The sequence below is a fragment of the Mus caroli genome, unplaced genomic scaffold (assembly GCF_978045245.1).
Source record: "Mus caroli unplaced genomic scaffold, Mus_caroli_1 scaffold_15, whole genome shotgun sequence".
Taxonomy (NCBI): Eukaryota; Metazoa; Chordata; class Mammalia; order Rodentia; family Muridae; genus Mus; species Mus caroli.
Genome location: NW_028227270.1, coordinates 53,485,265 through 53,508,169, shown reverse-complemented (window position 1 = coordinate 53,508,169; position 22,905 = coordinate 53,485,265). Strand labels below are relative to the sequence as shown.

Sequence of the window (22,905 nt, the reverse complement as noted above, 5' to 3'; positions counted from 1 at the left end):
CCAGCAATCAAATGGTACCTCACAACCATCTGTAATGGGATCTGATGCACTCTTCTGGTGTGTCTGAAGACAGCTACAGTGTACACATATGAATGAAATAAATAAGTCTTTTTTAAAAAAGGTTTATTTTAAATTCTTTAAGGTAGGTGTTTTACGATGTACTTTAATATCATATACAGAAGACTAAACAATGAGAGATATAATTGGTCTTTTCCCCATCTTGTTTCTGTAAATAAATTTCATTTGAACATAGCATGACTAAAAACACAATTTTGGACACACACAAGATATTTTAACTATTTAAAATTAATGACTCTTAACTTTTAGATTTTAATTGCTATTCTTTTAACAATTTACATTAAATTAGAAAACACACGTTTTAAATGGTGTTTTAGACTCTGTATCAATAGTAAAAGTCAGCACTGCAGTTAAAATATTTCAGGGTTGACAATCACATATCCACTAAACAAACACATCACTTCTGCTGTCTGAGTGCATGAGGCTTGGGTCCTTATTTCAATACACTGCCAAGTTGGTATAATATGAAAGAGTCATATGAGAAATACCATTCTGAAACTAAAAGAAATAGGAGATGCTTTGTTCTGGAACCAAACATAACTTCAATATGTTCTGTTAGCCTTTCCTGGGGAGGAAAACACTAATGACTTTTCAGCCCAGGTTAGAACCAATACAGAACATTTCACTAACCACCAACTTGGTGTGAGATGTGAGTTTACAGAGCTTCCTTCACAGCTAGGAGAAATGTTATGACAAGAGACTGGGTGACCCCGCTAGGAAGTAATGACAGTCATCCCTTCACAGCCCAGATCTCATAATCTGGGCACCTAAATGGCCAAGTTACAATATGGCAACAGTTTCATTTCCTATTTATAGTTAAGAAAGAAACTCATCCATCCATACAAGATTGAAGGTTGAGGATATTGATGGGGAGGTTACAGCAAAGAGCAGTCTCTACTGTTCTCTGGTGACATTTTTCGAATTGGTGATGCTAGACGTTAGATGTTTGTGCTGACCTTCCAAAATAATTAACTTAATTGTCTGCACTATAGAGCGATTGGCTTTGGATAGATCTGAAGGATTGGTCAAGTTCTTACCACGTCCCACACACTTACACAGTTTGTGTTCAGAATGAATCAATTGATGTCTTTTAAGGCCTGAAGAAATATATACTTTTTAAGAACTCCTTAAGACCTGACTCCAGTATGGGACTGTCTTGTGTTGAGTAAAGCTATAAAGACTAACAAAGGCTACTCATCATCCCCCACACTGATAGTGGTTTTCTTCAGTGATCTTTTTTTTTAATGCCTTCAAAGGGAAGAAGATGAGGAAAGAAATTTACCACCCTGTTCACACTTGTAAGGTTTCTTTCCTGTGGGAATTGTTTGATGTTCCTGAAAGTGTAGACAACAGTAAAATCTTTTACCACATTCTTCAACCTGTAGGGATTCTCTCCAGAATGAATTCTTTGATGTTGCTTCGGCATTGAAGGATAGCAAAAGGCTTTACCACATTCTTCACACCTGTAGGTTTTTTCATCAGTATGGTTTTTCTGGTGTATAAAAAGTGATGAGCGGGGGGCTGGTGAGATGGCTCAGTGGTTAAGAGCGCTGACTGCTCTTCCAAAGGTCCTGAGTTCAAATCCCAGCAACCCATGGTGGCTCACAACCATCCATAACAAAAATCTGATGCCCTCTTCTGGAGTGTCTGAAGACAGCTATAGTGTGCTTACATATAATAAATAAATAAATAGTTTTTAAAAAACTGATGAGCGAGTGCTAAGGGCCTTATGACACTCTTCACACTTGTAGGATTTTTCTCCAGTGTGATGTCTCTGGTGTATGGAAAGTGTGTTATGAGAACTAAGGGCCTTACCACATTCTCCTCACTTGTAGGGTTTCTCCCCTGAATGAATTCTCTGGTGTTGAATAAGTTGTAAGTTATGATCAGTGGCCTTGCTGTGGTCATTAAACTCATTGTCTATTCTTTCTGCTGAGAAAAAGTTGAGATATGAACAAGAGCTAAGGAATATTCTTTATAGTTAGAATGCTTAATTTAAAAATGGAAACATTAACATATATATGTATGTATATATATGTATGTGTATATATGTATAATATATATATATTTAATCCTAAATAAACATCTACAGTATATTTCAAGACCTGTAGACATAGAGGACAATTAACAAAATAGAGTAGGTGGAAATAATCTATACTTCTATTGGACAACCAAATAGAACATAGAAATAGTGGCATATTATTCAGAGCTAAATAGCTAAGGAATTTGTAAGGGCAGTTTTCTAGGAGAAATATGCCCATCAAGCAATATAGGAGACAAGCCTGAAGAAAATGTTCATTGTGCTTAAATGAGATTGGATGAACATTGAAATACACAACTTTTATATTCAGCATAGACATTTATGCTGACATAAAACAGCATAGACAGTTTTGAATGTACAAAAGTTACACTGCATACAAGTACAGTCTCCAGAAGACAACATAATATATCTCAGCAATTCAAGGCAGTATTTTATGTTTTTATGTTTTCTTTTGCTGAAAAGAAAATTGCTGAAAAGCATATTGGTGATCTGTTAAGCACTTCCTCCTAGTTGCCGACAGTTTTGATCTTTGACTACATCTTTGACTATATATCCACAAAGGGCATGTGTTTTCAATCCTTGTTACTGAGTATGTGATAAGAAAACCTTTAGAGAATATCTTCATTATTCACAAAGAACTCAGTTGAGATGACTTTCATTAAACATGAGGGTGAAATGGAGAAACTCATGAGAGGTTACTGTCTTACAAGTTTCACACGTAGGCATGTAGAAAATGTGAAATGTTATGAGGCATAAAAGCAGTAAAAGGGCAGTTACTAAACTGCCCAGTGTGACTGACTCCATTTTGCCTGAGTTCTTTCCAACTGCTCACCCAAGCTCACTCCTGCTGAGAAAACACTGTCATGTAGCCTCACCTGCAGCATTATAAGATCCACTCTTTTACAACATAAAACAAATAGTTTGAATAAATGGAAGAGAAACTCTTGAAAATTTAGACCCCTGGCCTGCCTCTGGTATCAGTAATTGTTCATGTGGGAAAGGGACAAAACATAAGGCACAAAACAGCTGAGACATCATACATTAAGCAGATTATTTAATCACTCATCCACAGAAATAACATAAGGCGATTTAACTGAAAAGCTTTATCCATTACTTCTTCAGTCAACATATTTACTCTTAAAGGAGACCCATGAAAGGAATTCCCCAAACATATCAAGGCCAGAAAGTCCTGAAATTGCCAAAGTATTTCCTGACAGCAAAACCCAACCTAGTACTTCTGGTCCTCCAAGGAGGTAGGTAGGGATATTTTGTCTGGTCCAGACTGAGGTAAGGGGGAAAACTCCTATTATTCAAACCATAATGATTTAATAGTATGTGCACAGGTAATATTAATTCATCACTGTACTGGCTAGTTTTGTGTCAACTTGACACAGGCTGGAGTTATCACAGAGAAAGGAGCTTCAGTTGGGGAAATGCCTCCACAAGATCCAACTGTAAGGCATTTTCTCAATTAGTAATCAAGGGGGGGAGATCCCCTTGTGGGTGGGCCAATCCCTGGGCTGGTAGTCTTGGTTCTCTAAGAAAGCAGGCTGAGCAAGCCAGGGGAAGCAAGCCAACAAAGAACATCCCTCCATGGCTTCTGCATCAGCTCCTGCCTTCTGAGCTGCTTGAGTTCCAGTCCTGACTTCCTTGGGTGATGAACAGCACTATGGAAGTGTAAGCCGAATAAACCCTTTCCTCCCCAACTTCCTTCTTGGTCATGATGTTTGTGCAGGAATAGAAACCCTGACTAAGACAATCACATTACCCTGTGTGTGTAGTTCAGATTTATCCTTTTTCTAATTTAATTGATATTACCCAGTATCTTCTAAGCTGAACAACTACCATCTTCATAACTCTAGCTGTGCTTGCTAAAAATGATCATGCCTGGGCATGTAAGATGTTAACTGTTCTTTTTTAAAGGGGGATATATGCAAGGTCACTGAAGTCTCAACTGGGTATCTAGTCACTCCTCTCAGCTGGTTATATGGAGTGAAGCATTAACTTGATGGGCTTTCAATGCTTTCTGGAGACAATAGATTATACAGGCCACAGCCAGAAAAACTAAAACTGGGTTGTGGGATCAACCTCTGCAGTCATGAGAAAACTTGTTATAAGTAAGGGGGCCCCAGAAAAAAATAGATATATTTTTTAACAGCCATCTCTTCATGAAGTTTTCTTAGAATCAATGGTAAATTTACTTGTTACATTATCATCTCTCCATTTGAAATTGCTTAAGGAAGGGAGATATAGGTAAAGGGTCAGATGCCTGGTCCAAAGCAAATGAGGAATCTCAATTGATTCTTCTGTCAGGTACAGACTGAACTCCTGTTCTATCCTTCCTCCTCTTGGTTGTTTACAAAAGTTGCTCTGTTACCCAGTGCTACTAACATCCCTAAACCTCTGACTGACATGTAAAATTTCTACCACAGTGTGGTCTCCCCTCCCCCAGCCTGAAACCTGCTTGCTCAGGGGTGGAGCTTCCTGCTCATTCGTTCTGCCACGCCCACTGCTGGACCATGCCGCTTTGCTGTTTGGAGCCACACACTTGCTCACCCTGCTACTGGACCCTGAGATTATTTGGCGGGAATTGGGTCCCCTCCCCCTTCCTTCATAACTGAGTGTCGGAACAAGTAAAATTGAGCTTTGATCAGAGTGATTTTGACTTGGCTCCGTTCTTTCTTCTGCCCGTCTAGTTCCTCTCTTGCAGCCCGAGTTGCCATCTCAGTTGAACCGTTCGTTGCAAGCTGCTGGTCGGCAGCAACACCACAGAATCAACGAAACCATTTTAAAAGGTTACAAAGAAATGATTTGAAGCTATAACTCTAGTAAAATTATTTTTAAAAAAGATTTATTTATTTATTTTATGTATATGATTATACTGTAGCTGTACAGATGGTCGTGAACCATCATGTGGTTGCTGAGATTTGAACTCAGGACTTTTGGAAGAGCAGTCAGTGCTCTTAACTGCTGAGTCATCTCTCCAGCCCTCTAGTAAAAATATCAATTTATTTAAGTGAGGTAAATTCTATTATTAAAGAGGCAAACAAAACCTTAACAGCTTGAAGCCAAGTGATAAGAGTTCCAACTGTGTTGCCCAGGCCTTATGGAGGATGAGACTTAAAGATAGTATACTTAAGGATCAATATTCATTAAAAGTCCCTAAAGTTCTGAAGGGTATATTCATGTTAACAAAATGAACTTAAAGATGTCTATCTAGTCACTTATATCTTTGGTAATTTTGTTAAACTTTGGGCAATTAAAGAAATGGAGTCACTTCAGGGTCTTTAGCTGTCGTAGGATTTTTCCTGTCCAATTACATTAGTGCAGAGGAGGCCTGTGATTAGACAGGGAAAAGGGAGGCAGGGCTAAGAGTGTCAGAGACAAAGAGCCTCTCAGAGGAGAGAGAGAAGAAGATGGTAGCAGATGTATATCAGCGTAGCTATGATTGGCCACAGGTTGGTACGATATCATGAAGGTTGGAATATTGGGCTAAAGATTTTATCATTATCAATGGGATCTGAAATTATTGTATTGGCATCTTATATAAATTGTGATATTATTGATACATAAATCTGATTGGTTAATTAATATTTAAGAGTCTTGATTCTACCCGGGTATTGGGAATTGTGATGTGATGGCTGACTGGGGGTGCATGGGGCATGCATGGTACTGAGAAGAACTCGAGAGGCCCCTGCTGGGAGATGGCCTGGCAGAAGCCCTATGGTCCAGCGTAGCTGGAGAGTTGGCAGGCCATTTTTTAATATTTCCTGCAACACATATCCATACTGCTAGGAGTCTCAGCTAAAGAGATATAGATAATGGAACCTGATGTGACCAGGCAGGACCCCCAGAGGAGTGATAAGAAAATGAACCCACCCACAAAACTTTTGACCCAAAATTTATCCTGTCTACAAGAAATACAGGAGCAGAGACTGAGGGAATGGCTAATCGTGACTGGGTTAACTTGTGACACAACCCATGGCAAGAACCAATCCCTGACACTATTAGTGATACTCTGGTTATGCTTGCAGACAGGAGCCTAGCATAACTGTGATCTGAGAGGCTCCATCAAGAAGATACAGATACAGAGGCCCACAGTCAAACATTGGGTGGAAGTCAGGGAGTCTTATGGAAGAGTTGGAGTAAGGACTGATGGCTCTGGAGGGGGTTGGAACTTCACAGGAAGACCAACAGAATAAGTGAGCCCAGACCCTTGGGGGCTTTCAGAGACTGAACTACTCAAAGAGTAAGGGCTGGACCAAATCCCCTGGCACATATAGAGCAGATGTGCAACTCTGTGTTCATGTGTGTCCTCCAACAACTGGAGGGAGGCTGTCTCTAAAGCTGTTGCCTATCTATGGATCCCATTCCCTTAACTAGGCTGCCTTGTCTGGCCTCAGTGAAACAGGAAGCACCAGACCTGCAGAGACTTGATATTCCAGGGAAGAGGAAAACTCAGGGCGAGCATCCACACTCTCAGAGGAGAAGGGAAGGGAGAAGGGAGGGAGAAGAAAGGAGGAGATTGTGTGAGGGGCAGACAGGGTGTGTGTGTATGGAATGGGGGTAGGGGATTCTGGGTCCCTATCCAGAGCTGGTTATCGTAAAATCAGGCTGAGCTCTGCTGCATTCTTGTCTCTTTGTGGATTGTTGTTCCCTGTTTGCTTTGAAGCCTGAGGGGAGTTGTAAGACCCCCTTTCGGGGACCCCCACTCTAGTCTCGGGAGAGAGAGAGTGCACCCAAAGAAACATGAGAATCCTTGTTGCAAACACATAAGGCAGTTTAATGGTGGGGCTCTGGGTTGAAACATATCTCACGCAGGAGACAGTGGATTCGACCCCAAGGCTCAAAAGCTAGGGGTTTTTATGCGATAAAGGGCTTAGGGTTGGGGAATTCAGCATAGCGACACACTATTGGTTTATTCAAACATCAGCAGAAAAATTACATGTACGTGCAGATCAGGGTGTCAGAGTTCTGTGAGTTGGATGTTTATCAATGTTAGCAGAGTATCTGGTCAATTTGAGTCAGTTCAGATAGCCCTGTAATGTCTTCACATTCCTCTTTATCTTTATGGTCAAGCTGTTCCCAGGAATGTTTTAACTACAGGGCATGCCTGGGTTTGTTTTTCTTTGTTCTCAGCCCCAGACAGCCTCTAGGCTCACAGACAACCAGCAATTTCTGAGTACTTTATATGACTTACAGGTCTTGAAATTTCATCTTTCTTTCAGGATCACCACACTCCAGGGACTATACATACGGTTAAAATATTTTTCGGTATAAAAGAGCTTACACATACACATGTTGACAACTGAAAGTCCTGGTGAAGGAGAATGTTCTTGTCAACACTAAGCATGCCCAGCCATGAATGTGAAATCAAATGAGGATACTGCTCTGATGAGGTGGCTCTGGCTGTCGTCTGGGTTTCCTGCATTTGTCCAGAGTTCAGCAGCGACACAAAGCACAGTGACATGGGACAGGAGAAGGAGGAGGCAAGGGGTAGAACAGTAAAGGAAGAACTCACAGACTAATATCATTCAAGGTTCTGAACATACGGGGAAATCAGCATGCAAAGAACTAAAAGCACACTGAAAATTTAACATAGAACAGAATCTGCTGTTCTTTAGTCATTTTCCCTTTCTGTCTTTTCTCTGATGGGTATTGGTTGTTGTTTGTGGCATTCCTAAAGTGTGTTTTACACACATGACACCATGAATCAGTGTGCTGTAGTTGAGCAACATGTTTGCTATGCTGTTTTATTATTTCAAAATTTTCTAATTTTAGGATATATATTTTTCATGTCTTATTGAGTAATGACCCAGAATGACCGACGAGAATAGTCATATATTATTTTTTCATTTTATTAATACATGAAAATATCAGCAGTTTATGTATTAATGGGGACCTTTAAAATAATTGTATAGATAAGCTTTGATCCTTTTTCTAAGTATTGTTGTGCTCATCTCAAACAGTGTCTTCTCAGATTCTAAGATGTACCCCACATAATCCTTACACACATCCAGCCTTCAGGGCAACAAGACTGCAAGCTTCTCTCTCTCCCACTATTCCAGAGTGTCCATTGCTCAGGAAGGCCCAGAGCCTTGGCTTTCTGACATCAGTAGTCCATAGTAAAAAATTGTTTGACCTCCTTCTTCTATAAGTTACAATTCTGTATCTTTAGTTTAAAAATAGCTCAACAATTTCAGTGTGAGATGAGAACATGCTGACACTCCAGGTGTCATGGTGAATGGCTTCAATCCCAAGACTAGGGAGGCAGAGGCAGGGAGATCTCTGTGAGTTCCAGTTTAGCCTGGTCTACAAAGTAAGTTCCATGACAGCCAAGAGAAATTCAGTCTTGGAAACAAAAGAAAAACAAACAAACAAAAAGCAAAACAAAACGACAGGCTGACATAACCATTGTGGGCCAAGCACACATTCTTTTTTACAATTACTCAACCCTAAATTAGGTATGGAGGCCCCTTTTAAGGTTTAAGAAACCTCAAGGTGAAACAGGGTTCAGATTTTCCACAAGAGGACTTCTCTGCTGCATGTGTGGTGCTCTCATCCCTGCCCGAAACTTTTCTATAGCACCTCATTCTGGCTCATTAGTCTCCTATATTCAAGAATTTCCCACCTGTTACCTATTGCACCTCGGATTTTCCCTCTCTTAGTTCTTTCAATGACGCAGAAAATGAACACAATCAGACCTGAAGACTGTTACAAGAAGCCAACTACAGAGTACAGGAGTGACAAGACCTCATTTTCTCTAAAGATACTGAGGAATCTTGTTGTGGATATGCCTGGTGCTGTTTGTAGGTTGATGCTCATTCTGCTCTCCTGGGGGAGGTTGTGGACAAGGAGTGAGTCATGCTCAGGTGACTTTTTGTGAACCAATCCCCTAATGAATAAAGAAGCCAATCACGGGGTGAGTAGGCGGGACTTCCTGGTTCAGAGGACAAGATGTTATTACAAGTGTCTCGGGATCCGCAGGATTTGCCACTGGAGGAATCAGATTTAATAGGATTTACAAGTTAGGACTTTAATTGTTGCACCCAGAGATTGAGTTACGGTTGTTTCTGAACTACGTTTGTGTTGTGTTTTCCTTCAAGAAGCAGCTGGTCGTGTTTAAGAGAGAAAGGTTCAGAGGGAAAGCGTGGTTTTGCCTGAGGTGCACCACAAAGGTCATGGGGGGTTTGAAGCATAGGGCTGTTGTGGAAATGACCCGCCAGTGGTAATTTAGTGAGCTGGGTGAAGAGATTTTGGAGTTCGGAGTCAGAGTCTCCATGTGATACAAACAGGTCAGCCATTGCCTGCCCGTGCATGGCCGGCCAGGTTGCCGGAGCAGAGGCACTAGTGCAGGGTCTTTTTTTTTTTTTTTTTTTTTTTTTAATGTTTCCCCGCAACAGAATCTGACTGCATCCACATGAGAATGGAGCAGCTAGTAAAGCATGCTTCCCGGCAAAGTTGTCCCATGAACTCCTGAACCACCACAGAGACTGCTGACCATCATTAGCTTGAAGTCCTGGCCCTTGCACTATTAATCTACTCCTGGGCTAGCAGGCTGCTCCAGTGTACCAGAAGTACAGGATGAAGTCAGAAAACACACAGTGTCCAAAGGAAACCATCACCTAGGGCACAATCCTATTCGCCCTGAGTTGCAACCTCAAGTGTCCCAGTCAGTTCAGCATGGCAGGTCAAAGCAGCTTCTTCTGCCCTCCCACCCAGCCCAGGTTCGCTCCCTCTGAGACAGAGCCCCAGGCTGTGCTGTTTCCTGGACCAATGTCCACATCACAGACAATAGGAATGTCACAGCTGCACAGGACTCTCGCAAAACTCTGGGGGAAGAGCCCTGTGTTAAGCAAAAGCCTGGTAGAGGTTTACAGGTTAGCTCCCTGTGACATCACAGTACCCAGACAACATTTCCCCGAAGTCCATCCAAAGGAATTCCTGGAACCCAGTTGGAACACTTTCTCTGGGTCCTGAATTTGTCCCTAGCAACCCAAGGTAGAGAGTAGAAGGAAAGAAGCAGAGTCTACAGTACATTTTTGGGGAGTCGGGCTGGTCGCCGCCCCACGTCCCCTGGATCCAAAACAGGAGATATCGTGAATGTGAGTTGAATCTGTGACAGAAATCTTAAGAGTACAAGTCATTTCTGGGCCATATGTTGTAGTTTTAATCTCTTTTAAAAAAAAATCACGCTGACTCTGTTGTATTTTTAAATAAGGAAGCAACACACTGATGTGGAAAAGAAAATCATCTTAAAGATTCATTGATTTCTTTTAACTGCCAGCGGCTCTTGATGCCTCTCTGGTTCTCACGCTCACTGAGAATCTCCTGTTGGTGATGGCACCAAAATTCTCACAAACTTACAAAACATTTGCCCAGCCCCATATCTACTAGCCTTTCAACTCAGGCACAGTTTACGCTGTTTTGAATCTTATTATTCTTCACGGTCATATCCTGACTACAGCTACTATGGTTGAAAATATTGCCAGTATTTTCTCTCCTCACTCACTCGCACTCATGAGATCCTTGGGTGTTTGCTAAGTGTGCTGTTACCTTAAAGGAAACCGGTGCAAGGTGAGCAGACTGGACTACTGTTGCTGCTTTCTTGTGCTCACATTGTGAGGTAAGGGAGGCAGGACTTGTCCACCTGTGGTGACTGCAGGAGCCTCCTGAGCAAAAGCTGTAGCCTTGGCAGGAGTCGGGCTTCCGGTCTGCACTTCTTTATCTTTCTCAGACCTCAGCCATCAGGAAAGCTAACCAGCCATGGAGGCCAGGAACCAACCACACTAGGTCCAGGGGGTGTGGAGCCATGATTTCTGTGCCAGAGGGCACAGAACCTGTTTGGTTCTCAAGTTAAGAGAAGCTTTAGTGGTTCCTAATGCCTGTTGTCTCTGCTAGAACTCAAAGCCTGCTTCCTCTGAGATAGGAAACTCCCTCTGTCTCTGAGATTCCTTTGCCTTATGACTGTGGTCTGCCTTTGTTTCTGCCCCAACATGCCTGGATTTGGGAGGTGACCTATCCCCCACAGATATCGTATCTACTGGCTATGAATGAAACTATACCCCTACATTCTCAATTGTTACAGCTGTGCTGGCAGCATCCAGCACTGGCTGGATATAAGGTACTGTCCTTACTATCACCCACAAAACCTGCCTTGTACATGTAAATATTTGTCACTTCCTGCCCAAAAGGAGTATTTTCTGAGATTATCATGCTAATGAGCAAGTTGCCCCAGGGAGGTCCTAGAGTTCTCATTGACTTTAATCTATCCAGAAAGTAACATTAAGTTATGGACAGGACCTTTCTGCTGCTAATTGGGGCAGAGGGATGGGAGCAGAATGGAGCAGGGTAAGGAGGCCAGGTAGTGCCATATAAATGAGGGACTGCCCCATGCAACAGCCTTACACTATATGGATGGATATTGAACCCCATGTGGGATGCCCAGAAACCTCCACAAAACACACACACACACACACACACACACACACACACACACGAAGCACTTACTATCACTACAGGATACTGACACCTAATAATAATTTGGAATATATAACACAGTAGCCTAATGGATTCTAAATGTTCTTAGCATGAAAATCATAATTGTTTGAGGAGCTAGATTTGCTACACTTATTATATAATTGACAAGTGTACTGAAACCATATCCTACAGCATATATGTTGGAGATTGGGCCTGGGATAGCAGGGGAAGGTTTAGGAGTGCCCAGCCTTTGAGGTAGCCAAGGCATTTTTAAAATAAGGTAATGGGTGTGTGTTTCATTCTAGAATCGAAAAATAGCTCCTGGGCAGGTAGACACGTGTGTAATGAAAACTCATCACTACAAATATACAACTAGTTACTCTGGGTCAATTAGTAATAAGCACTTAAAATGAAGAATCCCGTGAATGCCTAAATAAAACTACACAAGTATTAAGGAAATTGAAAGTACATGTCAGGAATTCCAATTTTTGATAAGATGAAATTGAGTGGGGAGAGGAAATGAGAGCCATAACACTGGTTCTAAAGGACAATGGCTGTGTCACACATGTGGCTAGAGAGTAATAAAAATATGAAGCTGAATAGGAAATGAAAGGTCTCTTCCTAAGCTTGGTGTTTTCTTTGGCATGGCAGCACAGTTGTCTTCACACCATATGCAGAGCTTACACCAGTTTTTCATTACATACATTTTCAAATAAGCAAGAATCTCATTCTGAGTTTTTCTACTTGCTATGCATGATTATCTTGTTTCTGTTGCTTCTAACAACAATAATATATATGAAGCTTTTGAAGTGTTCACCTCTACATAGTATCTTGTAAACATCCCATATTATGATGTATGTTACCAAATGAAAAGGAGGAATAATTTTTTAATGGGATGAAATAATAAATGAATGTGTGTCTTACAATGTTTACTATTTCAGAAAACTATTAAATAATACTAAACAGTATCAGAGCACATAAATGGTAAATTATAACTTAATGTACTTTCATAAAGAATATATTATGTGATGCATGAAAACAGTTATATTAGAATTAGCATCAAAATGAAAAGCAATCATTTATCAAAGCTCTATGAAGATCAGATGTGTGTGTTTCAGGATGTATAGTTGACCATTTAATAATGAGAAGTCAATTATTTCAAAATTAATTTCTGCTTTAGCAGTTCTCAAGTTTCTTCTGAAAACATGTTTAAGAGTTCTCTCAGAGCTAAAGTTCATCACATTATAATTGTGTATTTCAGCCAATGTGAATGACTACCAAAAATGTGTGCACTGTAAGGCAGAAGAGGTTCTATAGTAAATTCCTGTGAGAATTTGACATAAAATACAAGGGTCAAAAAGGGCCTAAACTTATTTCTATAAAGCATATGATATAAAAGTAATTATGATAAGTGGATAAATAATGATATATATAACACAAAGGACAATATGCTATAAATTACATGAAGCACATCAAATCAACATTAGGAGCCGACTGAATATCCCACAATTCCCCAGTAATAAGTAATTAAAATGTTACTTAGGTCCTTTATGTTCTCATTTGTTTCTTTGCTTTGATAAACTCCATGACCCAAAAACTGCTTGGGAAAGAAAGGGTGTATTTCATCTTACACATTACAGTCCATCCTTGAAGGAATACAAGGCAGGTACTTAAGGCAGAAACCTGAGCAAAGATCATGGAGGAATGCTATTTGCTGGCTCATTCCTAGTCTCATTTTCAGGTACCTTTCTTATAGAGCCCAGGTCCACAGCCTAGGGACGGTATTGCCCACAGTGGACTGGACCCTTCTACATCAATTGCACTCAAGAGACTGTAACAGCTGGGCGTGGCACATGCCTTTAATCCCAGCACTTGGGAGGCAGAGGCAGGCAGATTTCTGAGTTTGAGGCCATCCTGGTCTACAAAGTGAGTTCCAGGACAGCCAGGGCTATACAGAGAAACCCTGTCTCAAAAAAACAAAACAACAACAACAACAACAAAACCAAACAAACAAAAAAAGAGACTGTAACAGTCACACTCACAGGCCACACTGATACAGACCATTCTTCAGCTGAGGTTCCTTCTTCCTAGGTGTCTCAGGTGGACAGCCAATATTAGCCTTCACACCTCACTAAAGTAGTTTTTCTATCTTAGTAAAAAAAAAACTATGTAAAACTTAGTAAGAAAAAAAGCAGTAAAAAGGCAATGCAATACTAATCACAATACTGACAATACATTAAAAACAGCTTCTTTTTATTTTCAAAAGTTACTAAACTTCATATTCTAATAATGTATCTATGGACTTTGGGGGTAAAAAAAACAGACTCGGAAACCTCAGGACTCAGTCTTGTTCTTCTGATAAAATCACTAGTCGTGAACTTTTCACTCTTAAAAACTGAGCTTATAATTTGGATTTATAACACACTGATGTCCTCACAGACTTATCTGCATGACCCAAAGTGTGTAATGAGTTTTTATATTACACCAAACATTTTCCTGCCGATTATAAGCAGTATTTGTTCCTTGGCTAAATTCTCTACAACTCCTGGAATTTGTCTCTTATATCTCTTAAGATCTATTTGATTTTGCAACACAGTGTACACATTGCTTCTTACTGTAAGAGTTCGGGCGTCTCAGTTTTATGTGCTTGACTGCGTTCCTTCCTGAGTCATTATGCACGTATACAGTTTGATTATAATTCACTGGTGCTGAGTGTGCATTCCCCACAATACTTGCATTTGTGGAGTTTCTGTAAAATGAAAATTTTGATGTTGCATAAGTATAGATTGCTCATCACGGCCATCTTCTTCACGTTATAAGATCTCTCCTGCATTTAATGGAAGAGGGTAAATAAGGCTTGAGCTATTATTAAAGGTCTTCCCTTGTTCCTTTCCTTCTCATATGAATTCGTTAGAGTTGAATTATCAGTAAATGATTATGGAAGGCTTTGCGACATGGTTGAGCTAATCTGGGTTTTCTCTAGTATGAATTCTATAGTGTCGAGTAAAGCTAGAACAGTCTTTAAAGGCTTTCCCACATTGTTCACATTTGTAGGGCTTCTCACCAGTATGGAGTCTCCAATGATTTTTAAGATTTGAAGAAGAGTTAAAGGCCTTGCCACATTCTTCACATTTGTAGGGTTTCTCTCCAGTATGAATTCTTTCATGTTGAGCAAGGCTTGAAGTATAATGAAAGGCTTTGCCACAGTCTTTACATTTGTAGGGTTTCTCTCCAGTATGAATTCTTTGGTGTTGAATTAGATTATAACAATTATTAAAGGCTTTCTCACATTCTTTGCATTTATAGGGTTTTTCTCCACTATGTATTTGCTGGTGTTTCATAAATCTTGAGTAAATGCTAAAAGCTTTTCCACACTCATTACATTTATATGGTTTCTCTCCAGTATGAATTCTCTGGTGGTAAATAAGGTTTACAGAACAGTAAAAGGTCTTGCCACATTCCTTGCATTTGCTGGGTTTCATGCCAGTATGGATTCGACGATGCTTATACAGATATGAAGAACAGCTAAAGGCCTGCCCACAGTCATCACACTTATAGAGTTTCTCTCCCCTATGAATTTGTTGGTGTTGGTGAAGGCTGGAAGAACAGTTAAAAGCTTTGCCACATTCTTTACATTTGTAGGGTTTTTCTCCAGTATGAGTTTGCTGGTGCTTAGAAAGAAGAAAGCGAACATTAAAGGCCATACCGCATTCTTCACATTTGTAAGGTTTCTCTCCAGTGTGAATTCTCTGATGGTTTGAGAGTGTTGTGCGAACACTAAAGGCCTTGCCACATTCTTCACATTTGTAGGGTTTCTCTCCAGTATGAACTCTTCGGTGAACAGTAAGTCCTGAACAATTAGTAAAAGCTTTACCACATTCTTCACATCTGTAGCGTTTCTCTCCAGTATGGATTCTTTGATGCTTACCCAGATATGAAGAACAGTTAAAAGCTTTGCCACACACTTCACATTTGTAGGGTTTCTCGCCAGTATGAATTCTTTGGTGCTGTTTAAGGCTGGAAGAATAATTAAACGTTTTGCCACATTCTTCACATTTATAGGATCTCTCTCCAGTATGAATTCTTTGATGCTGAATAAGGACTGAGTTCCTATCAAAGGCCTTCCCACACTCTTTACATTTATGCGGTTTTGATCCTGTTAAAAAAGTATTGAAGTATTAATAAAAGCATACCATTATATACTTTATACTATACATTAAAATATATTTTATATTTATACTGTTCATTCTTAATAGGAATACAGTGTTATGGGTTTTTTTTGTTTTTGTTTTTGTTTTTTTTGTTTTTTTTTTTTTTGTTGTTGTTGTTGTTTTTTGTTTTTTTTTTTTTTGAGATAGGGTTTCTCTGTATAGCCCTGGCTGTCCTGGAACTCACTTTGTAAACCAGGCTGGCCTTGAATTCAGAAATCCGCCTGTCTCTGCCTCCCAAGTGCTGGGATTAAAGGCATGTGCCACCAATGCCCGGCTAAGGGCGTCATATCTTATTATGGATGGTTGTGAGCCACCATGTGGTTGCTGGGATTTGAACTTAGGACCTTTGGAAGAGCACTCAGTGCTCTTACCCGCTGAGCCATCTCACCAGCCCCACAGTGTTATGTTTTACAAAAATAATATAATCACCTTAAAAATCAAATAATGAAAAACTTTTTAGTTAATCTAGAAGCAGCATAAGGCTTTGCTAGTGGAACATGTCTGTCAGTAAATACAAATGTTATGCAATTTCTAGGAGTGCTCATTTAGAAGGTTACAATAACTATTAACCAATGAAGAGAGAAAATAAATATCACTTGAAATCAGGAATAATATTTTTATAAGCAAATGATAACACCCGCAATTGACCTATGGTATAGGTGTCTTAATGTGTTACATTGTCCATAAAGAATACAATGATTAATACTGTCGTCTAGAAAAATATAGTGGATAGAGCTAAGCATATTATTATAAAATGTAAAGGAGTCTTGACTTAAAAACTGAAACATAGAAAATAGAGTGTCAAAATCATAAAAAGAGAATAAGTTTGGGAGCCAGAAATTTTTGAAAGACTATCGAAGCTCTGCAAATCAAAATTTATCTAGATATGTAGTTTTCAGCTGTGACTACACACTTATAAATGCACAGCATTTTAAAATACTATTATTGACTAAGCAGCAATAAATAAAAGTAAACCCGCCGGGCGTGGTGGCACACGCCTTTAATCCCAGCACTCGGGAGGCAGAGGCAGGCAGATTTCTGAGTTCGAGGCCAGCCTGGTCTACAAAGTGAGTTCCAGGACAGCCAGGGCTATACAGAGAAACCCTGTCTCGAAAAACCAAAAAAAAAAAAAAAAAAAGAAAAAAAAATAATAAAAATAAAAGTAAACCCATTGCTCATAAGAAAACATTACAGGGCCAGCAAGATGGCTCAGAAGGTCAGGAGCACTGATTGCAAGTCTGAACATCTCTCCTCCATCCCTACAACCCACAGGCTGGAAGGAGAAAGTCAACCCTTGTATTTTATCATCTGATGTCACAATAAGCAGTGCCATGTGCACACACATGCACACCTGCACAGACAGGAAATCTCTGATGAATCTCATTTGGCTAATGAGCATGTAAATGGGGTTAGAGATGCTCATCTGCGGTGTTAATGTGTTACTAAGGCTGTTAGAATGGTGTACCCATTTTCTGAGTCATAGAAAGTAAAGTCTGTTATAATCTAGGCCCTCCCAGGAAAAATAAAAGGACAGGGACCATGGAGATGGTTCCACAGTCAATATGCCTGCCTCACAAGCATGAAGACTGGAGTTTGTACACCAGAACCTTTGTAAATGTAGGGTGGGTATGGTGGCCAGCTTATCATTCCAGGCATGACGAGGACTAACTCTAAGTTTGACTGAGAGACCCTGTCTCACTGAATAAGGTACACGTGCTGTCAAAGAAGAGTCTCGACATCGACTATGGTCCTCCTCAGGCACATGTGTACATGTGAATGTGTATGCGCATACTCACCCACACAGGCAAACACACACACATGCAAATGTGTATACAGATGAGAACACCACACACACAGATACAAGAAAACACGTTAAGTAAAAGGACTTTGTCAGCCACTGTAAACACATAAAAAGCTTCTCAGAGGGAAGGAAGAGGATTGTCGGGGTTACATCATGCAGGAAAAGCCCCTTGATCGTAAGAGACTTCCACCAAAACCCAACTTCTCAATTCGTGTTTTACACATTGACTCGTCACTCGTGAGCTCTGCTCACTCATTCCTACACACCTAGAGAGATGGCCGCTGATGCTTTCCTCTTCACGCTCCACGGATCTGAACTCTGCTCCAGAAATGTGACCAGGTGTGGCTTAGAGAAAGCAAGACCTGTTTGGAAAAGGAACAAGAGGCTTGTCTCTTTTCCAGGAAATTAACATTTGAATCAAGTTCTCTGCATAGAAGAAAAATGTAGAGATGATAAAGGACTGTGGGAAATTTTATGTGTAATTATTTCTGGAAAGTAAGGATGCTTAGGAGTAACTTACAACCTGCAGATCCTGAGCCTCATGATAAGAAAAAGTATTAAAGCTAACAGGTGAGACATTTTCTTTAATGCGTGTGTCTTGTGCCTCATGGCAGCTTCTAACATTGCCTCTGCGGGTGAACACTTTGCACATAAATCTGTTAAAAACACAAAAAGAAACGAGTTTCTTGGCTATGTGAACAAGAGTTTGCTTTTTAAATGGCCATACGGAACCAATCAACAAGCTAGGCAATGGTGGTGCGTGCCTTTAATCCCAGCATTTAGGAAGCAGAGGACAGGCAGCTTTCTGAGTTTGAGGCCAGCCTGGCCTACAGAGCAAGTCCAGGAAATCCAGTAGCACACAGAGATACCCTCTCTTGAAAAACCAAAAGTAGTAGGGAGAAGGAAGGAAGGAAGGAAGGAAGGAAAGAAGGAAGGGAGGAGCTAGTTAAAAGCACAAGCTCCCATGAACTATTCTTCAAAGACAGGCAGGCAGTCCCATGTTGACAGTGAAATACGAGTTCACAATGGAAGTGATCCTCACCCAGGAACACAAGGTTGCTGTAATTCTCCAACATCACTTCCTTATACAAATTCCACTGAGCAGAGTCCAGACATTCACACTCATCTGCAGAGAAATCAATGGCCACATCTGTGAATGACAGAAGGTCCTGAAATAGAAATAAATGAATAGTATAAATTAAACAAATAGAACAATTAATGATGTTAATACCAAAGTCAGCAAGCATAAAGTCACCTTTTGTGCAAGGTGAGGGGAGAGCTAGAAATGGTTCTAAATTGGTATGTAATGTTGGTTACATTCTTATTGAAACAAATAATTTTACATTTAAAATGCTTAAAAGCCTGTCTTCCAGGCTTCTGAAATACACACTACAGGACTGTGACACACAGTCACAAATGCATGCGATATAAGCATTTTGTGATATAAGCATTTTGCTGTATCACCTCTACCTTCTAAGAAACGGGATCTAAGGTACAAGAAAACGTACTTTTCACACCATAAAATGTAAAATGACATGTTCTTAGTTTCCTGAACATTAGTGACATTGACTAGAAAGTGTCCATATTATTGTAATAATAGTTAGCTAATACATAGAAAATACTAGTATTATGATAATGTAGTTTAAAGCCCATGCTTCTTAGGTATAGATTTTAATGCTGTAAGTCAGTCTCCAGCACACAAATCAATTTGACTGAAGTGTGGCAAAAACAGCACAAAGGACAGAGTGAGCAATGGCTGTATACAAAGGACGGGGTGAGCAGCTGGCTGTATACAAATGCCATGGGGAGCAGACTGCTGTATACAATCACAGGACCTTTAGTGAGCCACATCCCTTCAACCCATCTCTCAATCTTTCCACACAATACAAATACTGGGCAACTTATCTCTCCTTTCACAAAAGGAGTCCAAAATTCTGACATCGCAGTCTCTGGTGCAATTGTATGTGATAATATTCTCTAGTATTTTCCACTCTGTAGTGTTGTAGGATCAGTGATAGCTGGGAAGGTACAAAACTCAGAGGGCCCCCTCGATGAGATTTCTTTTCTTTTCTTTTCTTTTCTTTTCTTTTCTTTTCTTTTCTTTTCGCCTCATACAGGTGTGTGAATGTGAGGGTTCTGTCACAGTGGGTAAAGGAGTGATTCCTATCCAAAGTGAGCCGCCCTGAAAACTAACAATTTATCACAAAGAAAACGGGACGAACATCCCACACACCAAACTCCTCCGCAGAACTCACTGTCCTGGAAACTATGAGCCACACGAACTCAAAACAAGAGTCCTGGGCCTGTCATAGAATACGGGAGGGCCCAGAAAAACCCACTTGCTCTAGATTTCCTGAGAAATCTGACAACAGCAATGTGAAAGCTAGTAACAGCAAGCTTCCCCAGCCAAGGGGCTGTGTGAGCTTTCATCACAGCCTGCCTCTGGCACGGTCAGCCACGCCACCCCTAAGCCTAGGTCTGCACTGCACATCCAAGTGGGCTCCTCTCCGCCTCCTGCCCAGCCCTCCCCGGCTCCCTGCACGCTGGACCCGCCACCCTCAGAGTTCCTGGGTTTGCAAGTCTAGGCTGCACCCGGGACCAACCTCCATGTTAAGCTCGAAGAACAAGCCACACTGTCCCAACTTTGAGAACGCCGCAGAGTTTGGAGAATCACAAATGCAAAATGAACCCGGAAGCACAGAGAGCAGAGTCCTGTCTAGCGGGGTCATACAGAGAGAGAGAGAGAGAGAGAGAGAGAGAGAGAGAGAGAGAGAGAGAGAGGAGGGAGAGAGAGAGAGAGAGAGAGAGAGAGAGAGAGAGAGAGAGAGAGAGAGAGAGAGAGAGAGAGAGAGAGAGAGAGAGAGAGAGAGAGAGAGAGAGAGAGAGAGAGAGAGAGAGAGAGAGAGAGAGAGAGAGAGAGAGAGAGAGAGAGAGAGAGAGAGAGAGAGAGAGAGAGAGAGAGAGAGAGAGAGAGAGAGAGAGAGAGAGAGAGAGAGAGAGAGAGAGAGAGAGAGAGAGAGAGAGAGAGAGAGAGAGAGAGAGAGAGAGAGAGAGAGAGAGAGGAGAGACTACATTTCCCAGAAGTCTACGCGAAGGACTACCCGGAACTAAGGAAGGCAAAGAATTTAAAGCGCATGGATTGTATGTAACTGGAATTACGCTGCTTTTTAAAATCCCAAATTTACAAAGGGCATTTTGGGAATATGAGTCCAGCCTTTAACGGTAATATGTATTAGATTTACTTCTTACTCTGATCAATACTGTGAGTTAAAAAGCTCAGGGGTACCTAGAATCTTATGGGGGGCAGAAAAAAATCACATTGAGTCAATTTTACTTTAAAATAACGGAGCAAGAAGCTACTTTAGGGCACACCACAAACTCTTTAGGATAGTTTTTGAAACCAAGTTTCCTGGAAATATTCTGAAATCTCAGCTACTCTGGGGTTTGAGACAAAAGAATCACAAGTCCCAAATTACACAGTACCAAAAGAGATGGGGGCTACTCACTGGTGAAGCACTTGCCTGGAGTGAAGGAGACCTTGGTTTCACACACATTATGACACTAAATCAAAGAGGAAAAAAAAATAACGGAACAGATTTGATGTGTACACTGAAATCCACGGTTTGGGGCGTGGACTAGGGAACACATGTCTCTTACCTATAAGCCCCAGAAACCCTTTGAGATTTTCATCTGTCCTTAGTCCCCTTGTCCACACGTTCCTCCAATAGCCCGTGTAAACAATTTAACATTTGAGAGAGCTGTACCAGAGCTTCACCAGATTCTCTTTCACAATCTCATACAACTATTCACCACCAGATATTCTTCCGGCTCCTGGCTCCTCTCCCAATTGGAGGAAAACTGGTCTTGGGATCAATATGGCGTGTGAACTGACTCCTGACCCACTATCCATCACTCATCATAAGATTTCTCTCTGTATTACTTCGGATCTGCCCTATTCAACTTCCAGTCTCTTTCTGGACTCCTTACATTACTCCCATTCATGTGGAAGTACTTAAAGGTTTTTTGTTTTGTTTTTTTTGCTTGAAGTTCACTTTATTCCCTCATCTCATAACACAGGAATGATTCTTCCTTTAATACAAAGATATCAGAAATATGTTCCTGATCATACAGAATGAAGTCATTGCAAGAAAGGGGCTGGACTGACACCACGGAGTGATGGGACTCCCTACGTCGTGTGTATTTATTCCTGTACTGGTAACATCTGAGACCCGACGATAAACCCCACGAGAGGAAAGAGTTTGTTTTCATGCCATGGTCACTGATTCACAATGAGATTACTTCTTGGATGAGAGAGTGGGAAGATCAGATTGTTCTTTTCTTGTTTCATCACCAGAAAGAAATTGTTATGCTGGGTTTTATATCAATTTGACACAAGCTAAAGTTATCAGGGGAGGGAGCCTCAGAGAGAAAAGTCATCTATATGGTTGGGCTGTAGGCAAGCCTGTAGGGCATTTCATCTTCTCAATAAGTAATTGATGTAGGAGGGCCTAGGATATTGTGGGTGGGGCCAACCTTGGGCTGGGGTCCTGGGTTCTCTAAGAATCAGGGTGAGTAAGCAACACCCCTCCATGGCCTTGCATCTGCTCCTGCTTCCAGATTCCTGCCCTGTTTGAGGTTCTGCCTCGGCTTTCTCCAATGGACTAATCCAGGTTATGTAAACCAAATAAACCCTCTTGTCCCTGTGATTGCTATTCTTGACACTTGGCTACTTCCTGGAATTAACTGGATTCTGGAAATGGAGGATATGCCTGTGAGGGATTTTTCTGCTTGGTTTGAAGTCAGTGGTTTCACTTCTAGTCCAGTCTTTTGAGATAGGAAGACACATGACTTTGATTCCCAACCTTGAGCTGGGAAGATACACCTTTCATCTGGACCATACCGTCTTCTCAAATCCTATAAAACAATGAGTTTTAACCTGTGGGTTATGTCCCCCTTCAGGGTCGAACAATCCTTTCACAAGAGGGAAGATGACTGGGGTGGGACTTGGTTAAAGCAGGACAGAATCCATCCCGCTCCTATGTGAAGATGAGGTAGGTCCAAGTGATTCTTGGGACTGTAGATACTAGATCCCTTCAGACACTGATGGTCCTGGAATGGTTCAATGTGGGGAGTATAAGACAGGGGAGTCTACTCCTCCTCCACAGGGCCCAGAACACAGAGAGTCTAGGAATCTTTCTTAGGATTTTATTCAGCCTCTGAGTCATTGACTGGATAACTAAACAGAGGAGCCTGCTTAAAAGCACAGAATTTCAGCTAAGGAGGAGGGAAACCCA

The 22,905-nt window shown here is 41.0% G+C and overlaps 1 protein-coding gene across 1 annotated transcript in view; it reads right to left on the bottom strand.

Moving 5' to 3' along the window:
- The window catches only part of LOC115029063 (uncharacterized), a 78,594-nt gene extending 58,226 nt beyond the window's left edge, over positions 1–20,368 (bottom strand). The window contains 8 exon segments of the mRNA XM_085830981.1: positions 1,136–1,142; positions 1,325–1,456; positions 1,459–1,599; positions 1,798–1,953; positions 14,610–15,755; positions 17,878–17,973; positions 18,654–18,780; positions 20,215–20,368. Of these exon segments, the coding sequence (XP_085687107.1) occupies positions 1,136–1,142; positions 1,325–1,456; positions 1,459–1,599; positions 1,798–1,953; positions 14,610–15,755; positions 17,878–17,973; positions 18,654–18,780; positions 20,215–20,340 (1,931 nt within the window). The 5' untranslated portion in view covers positions 20,341–20,368.
- Positions 20,369–22,905: the final 2,537 nt, after the last annotated feature.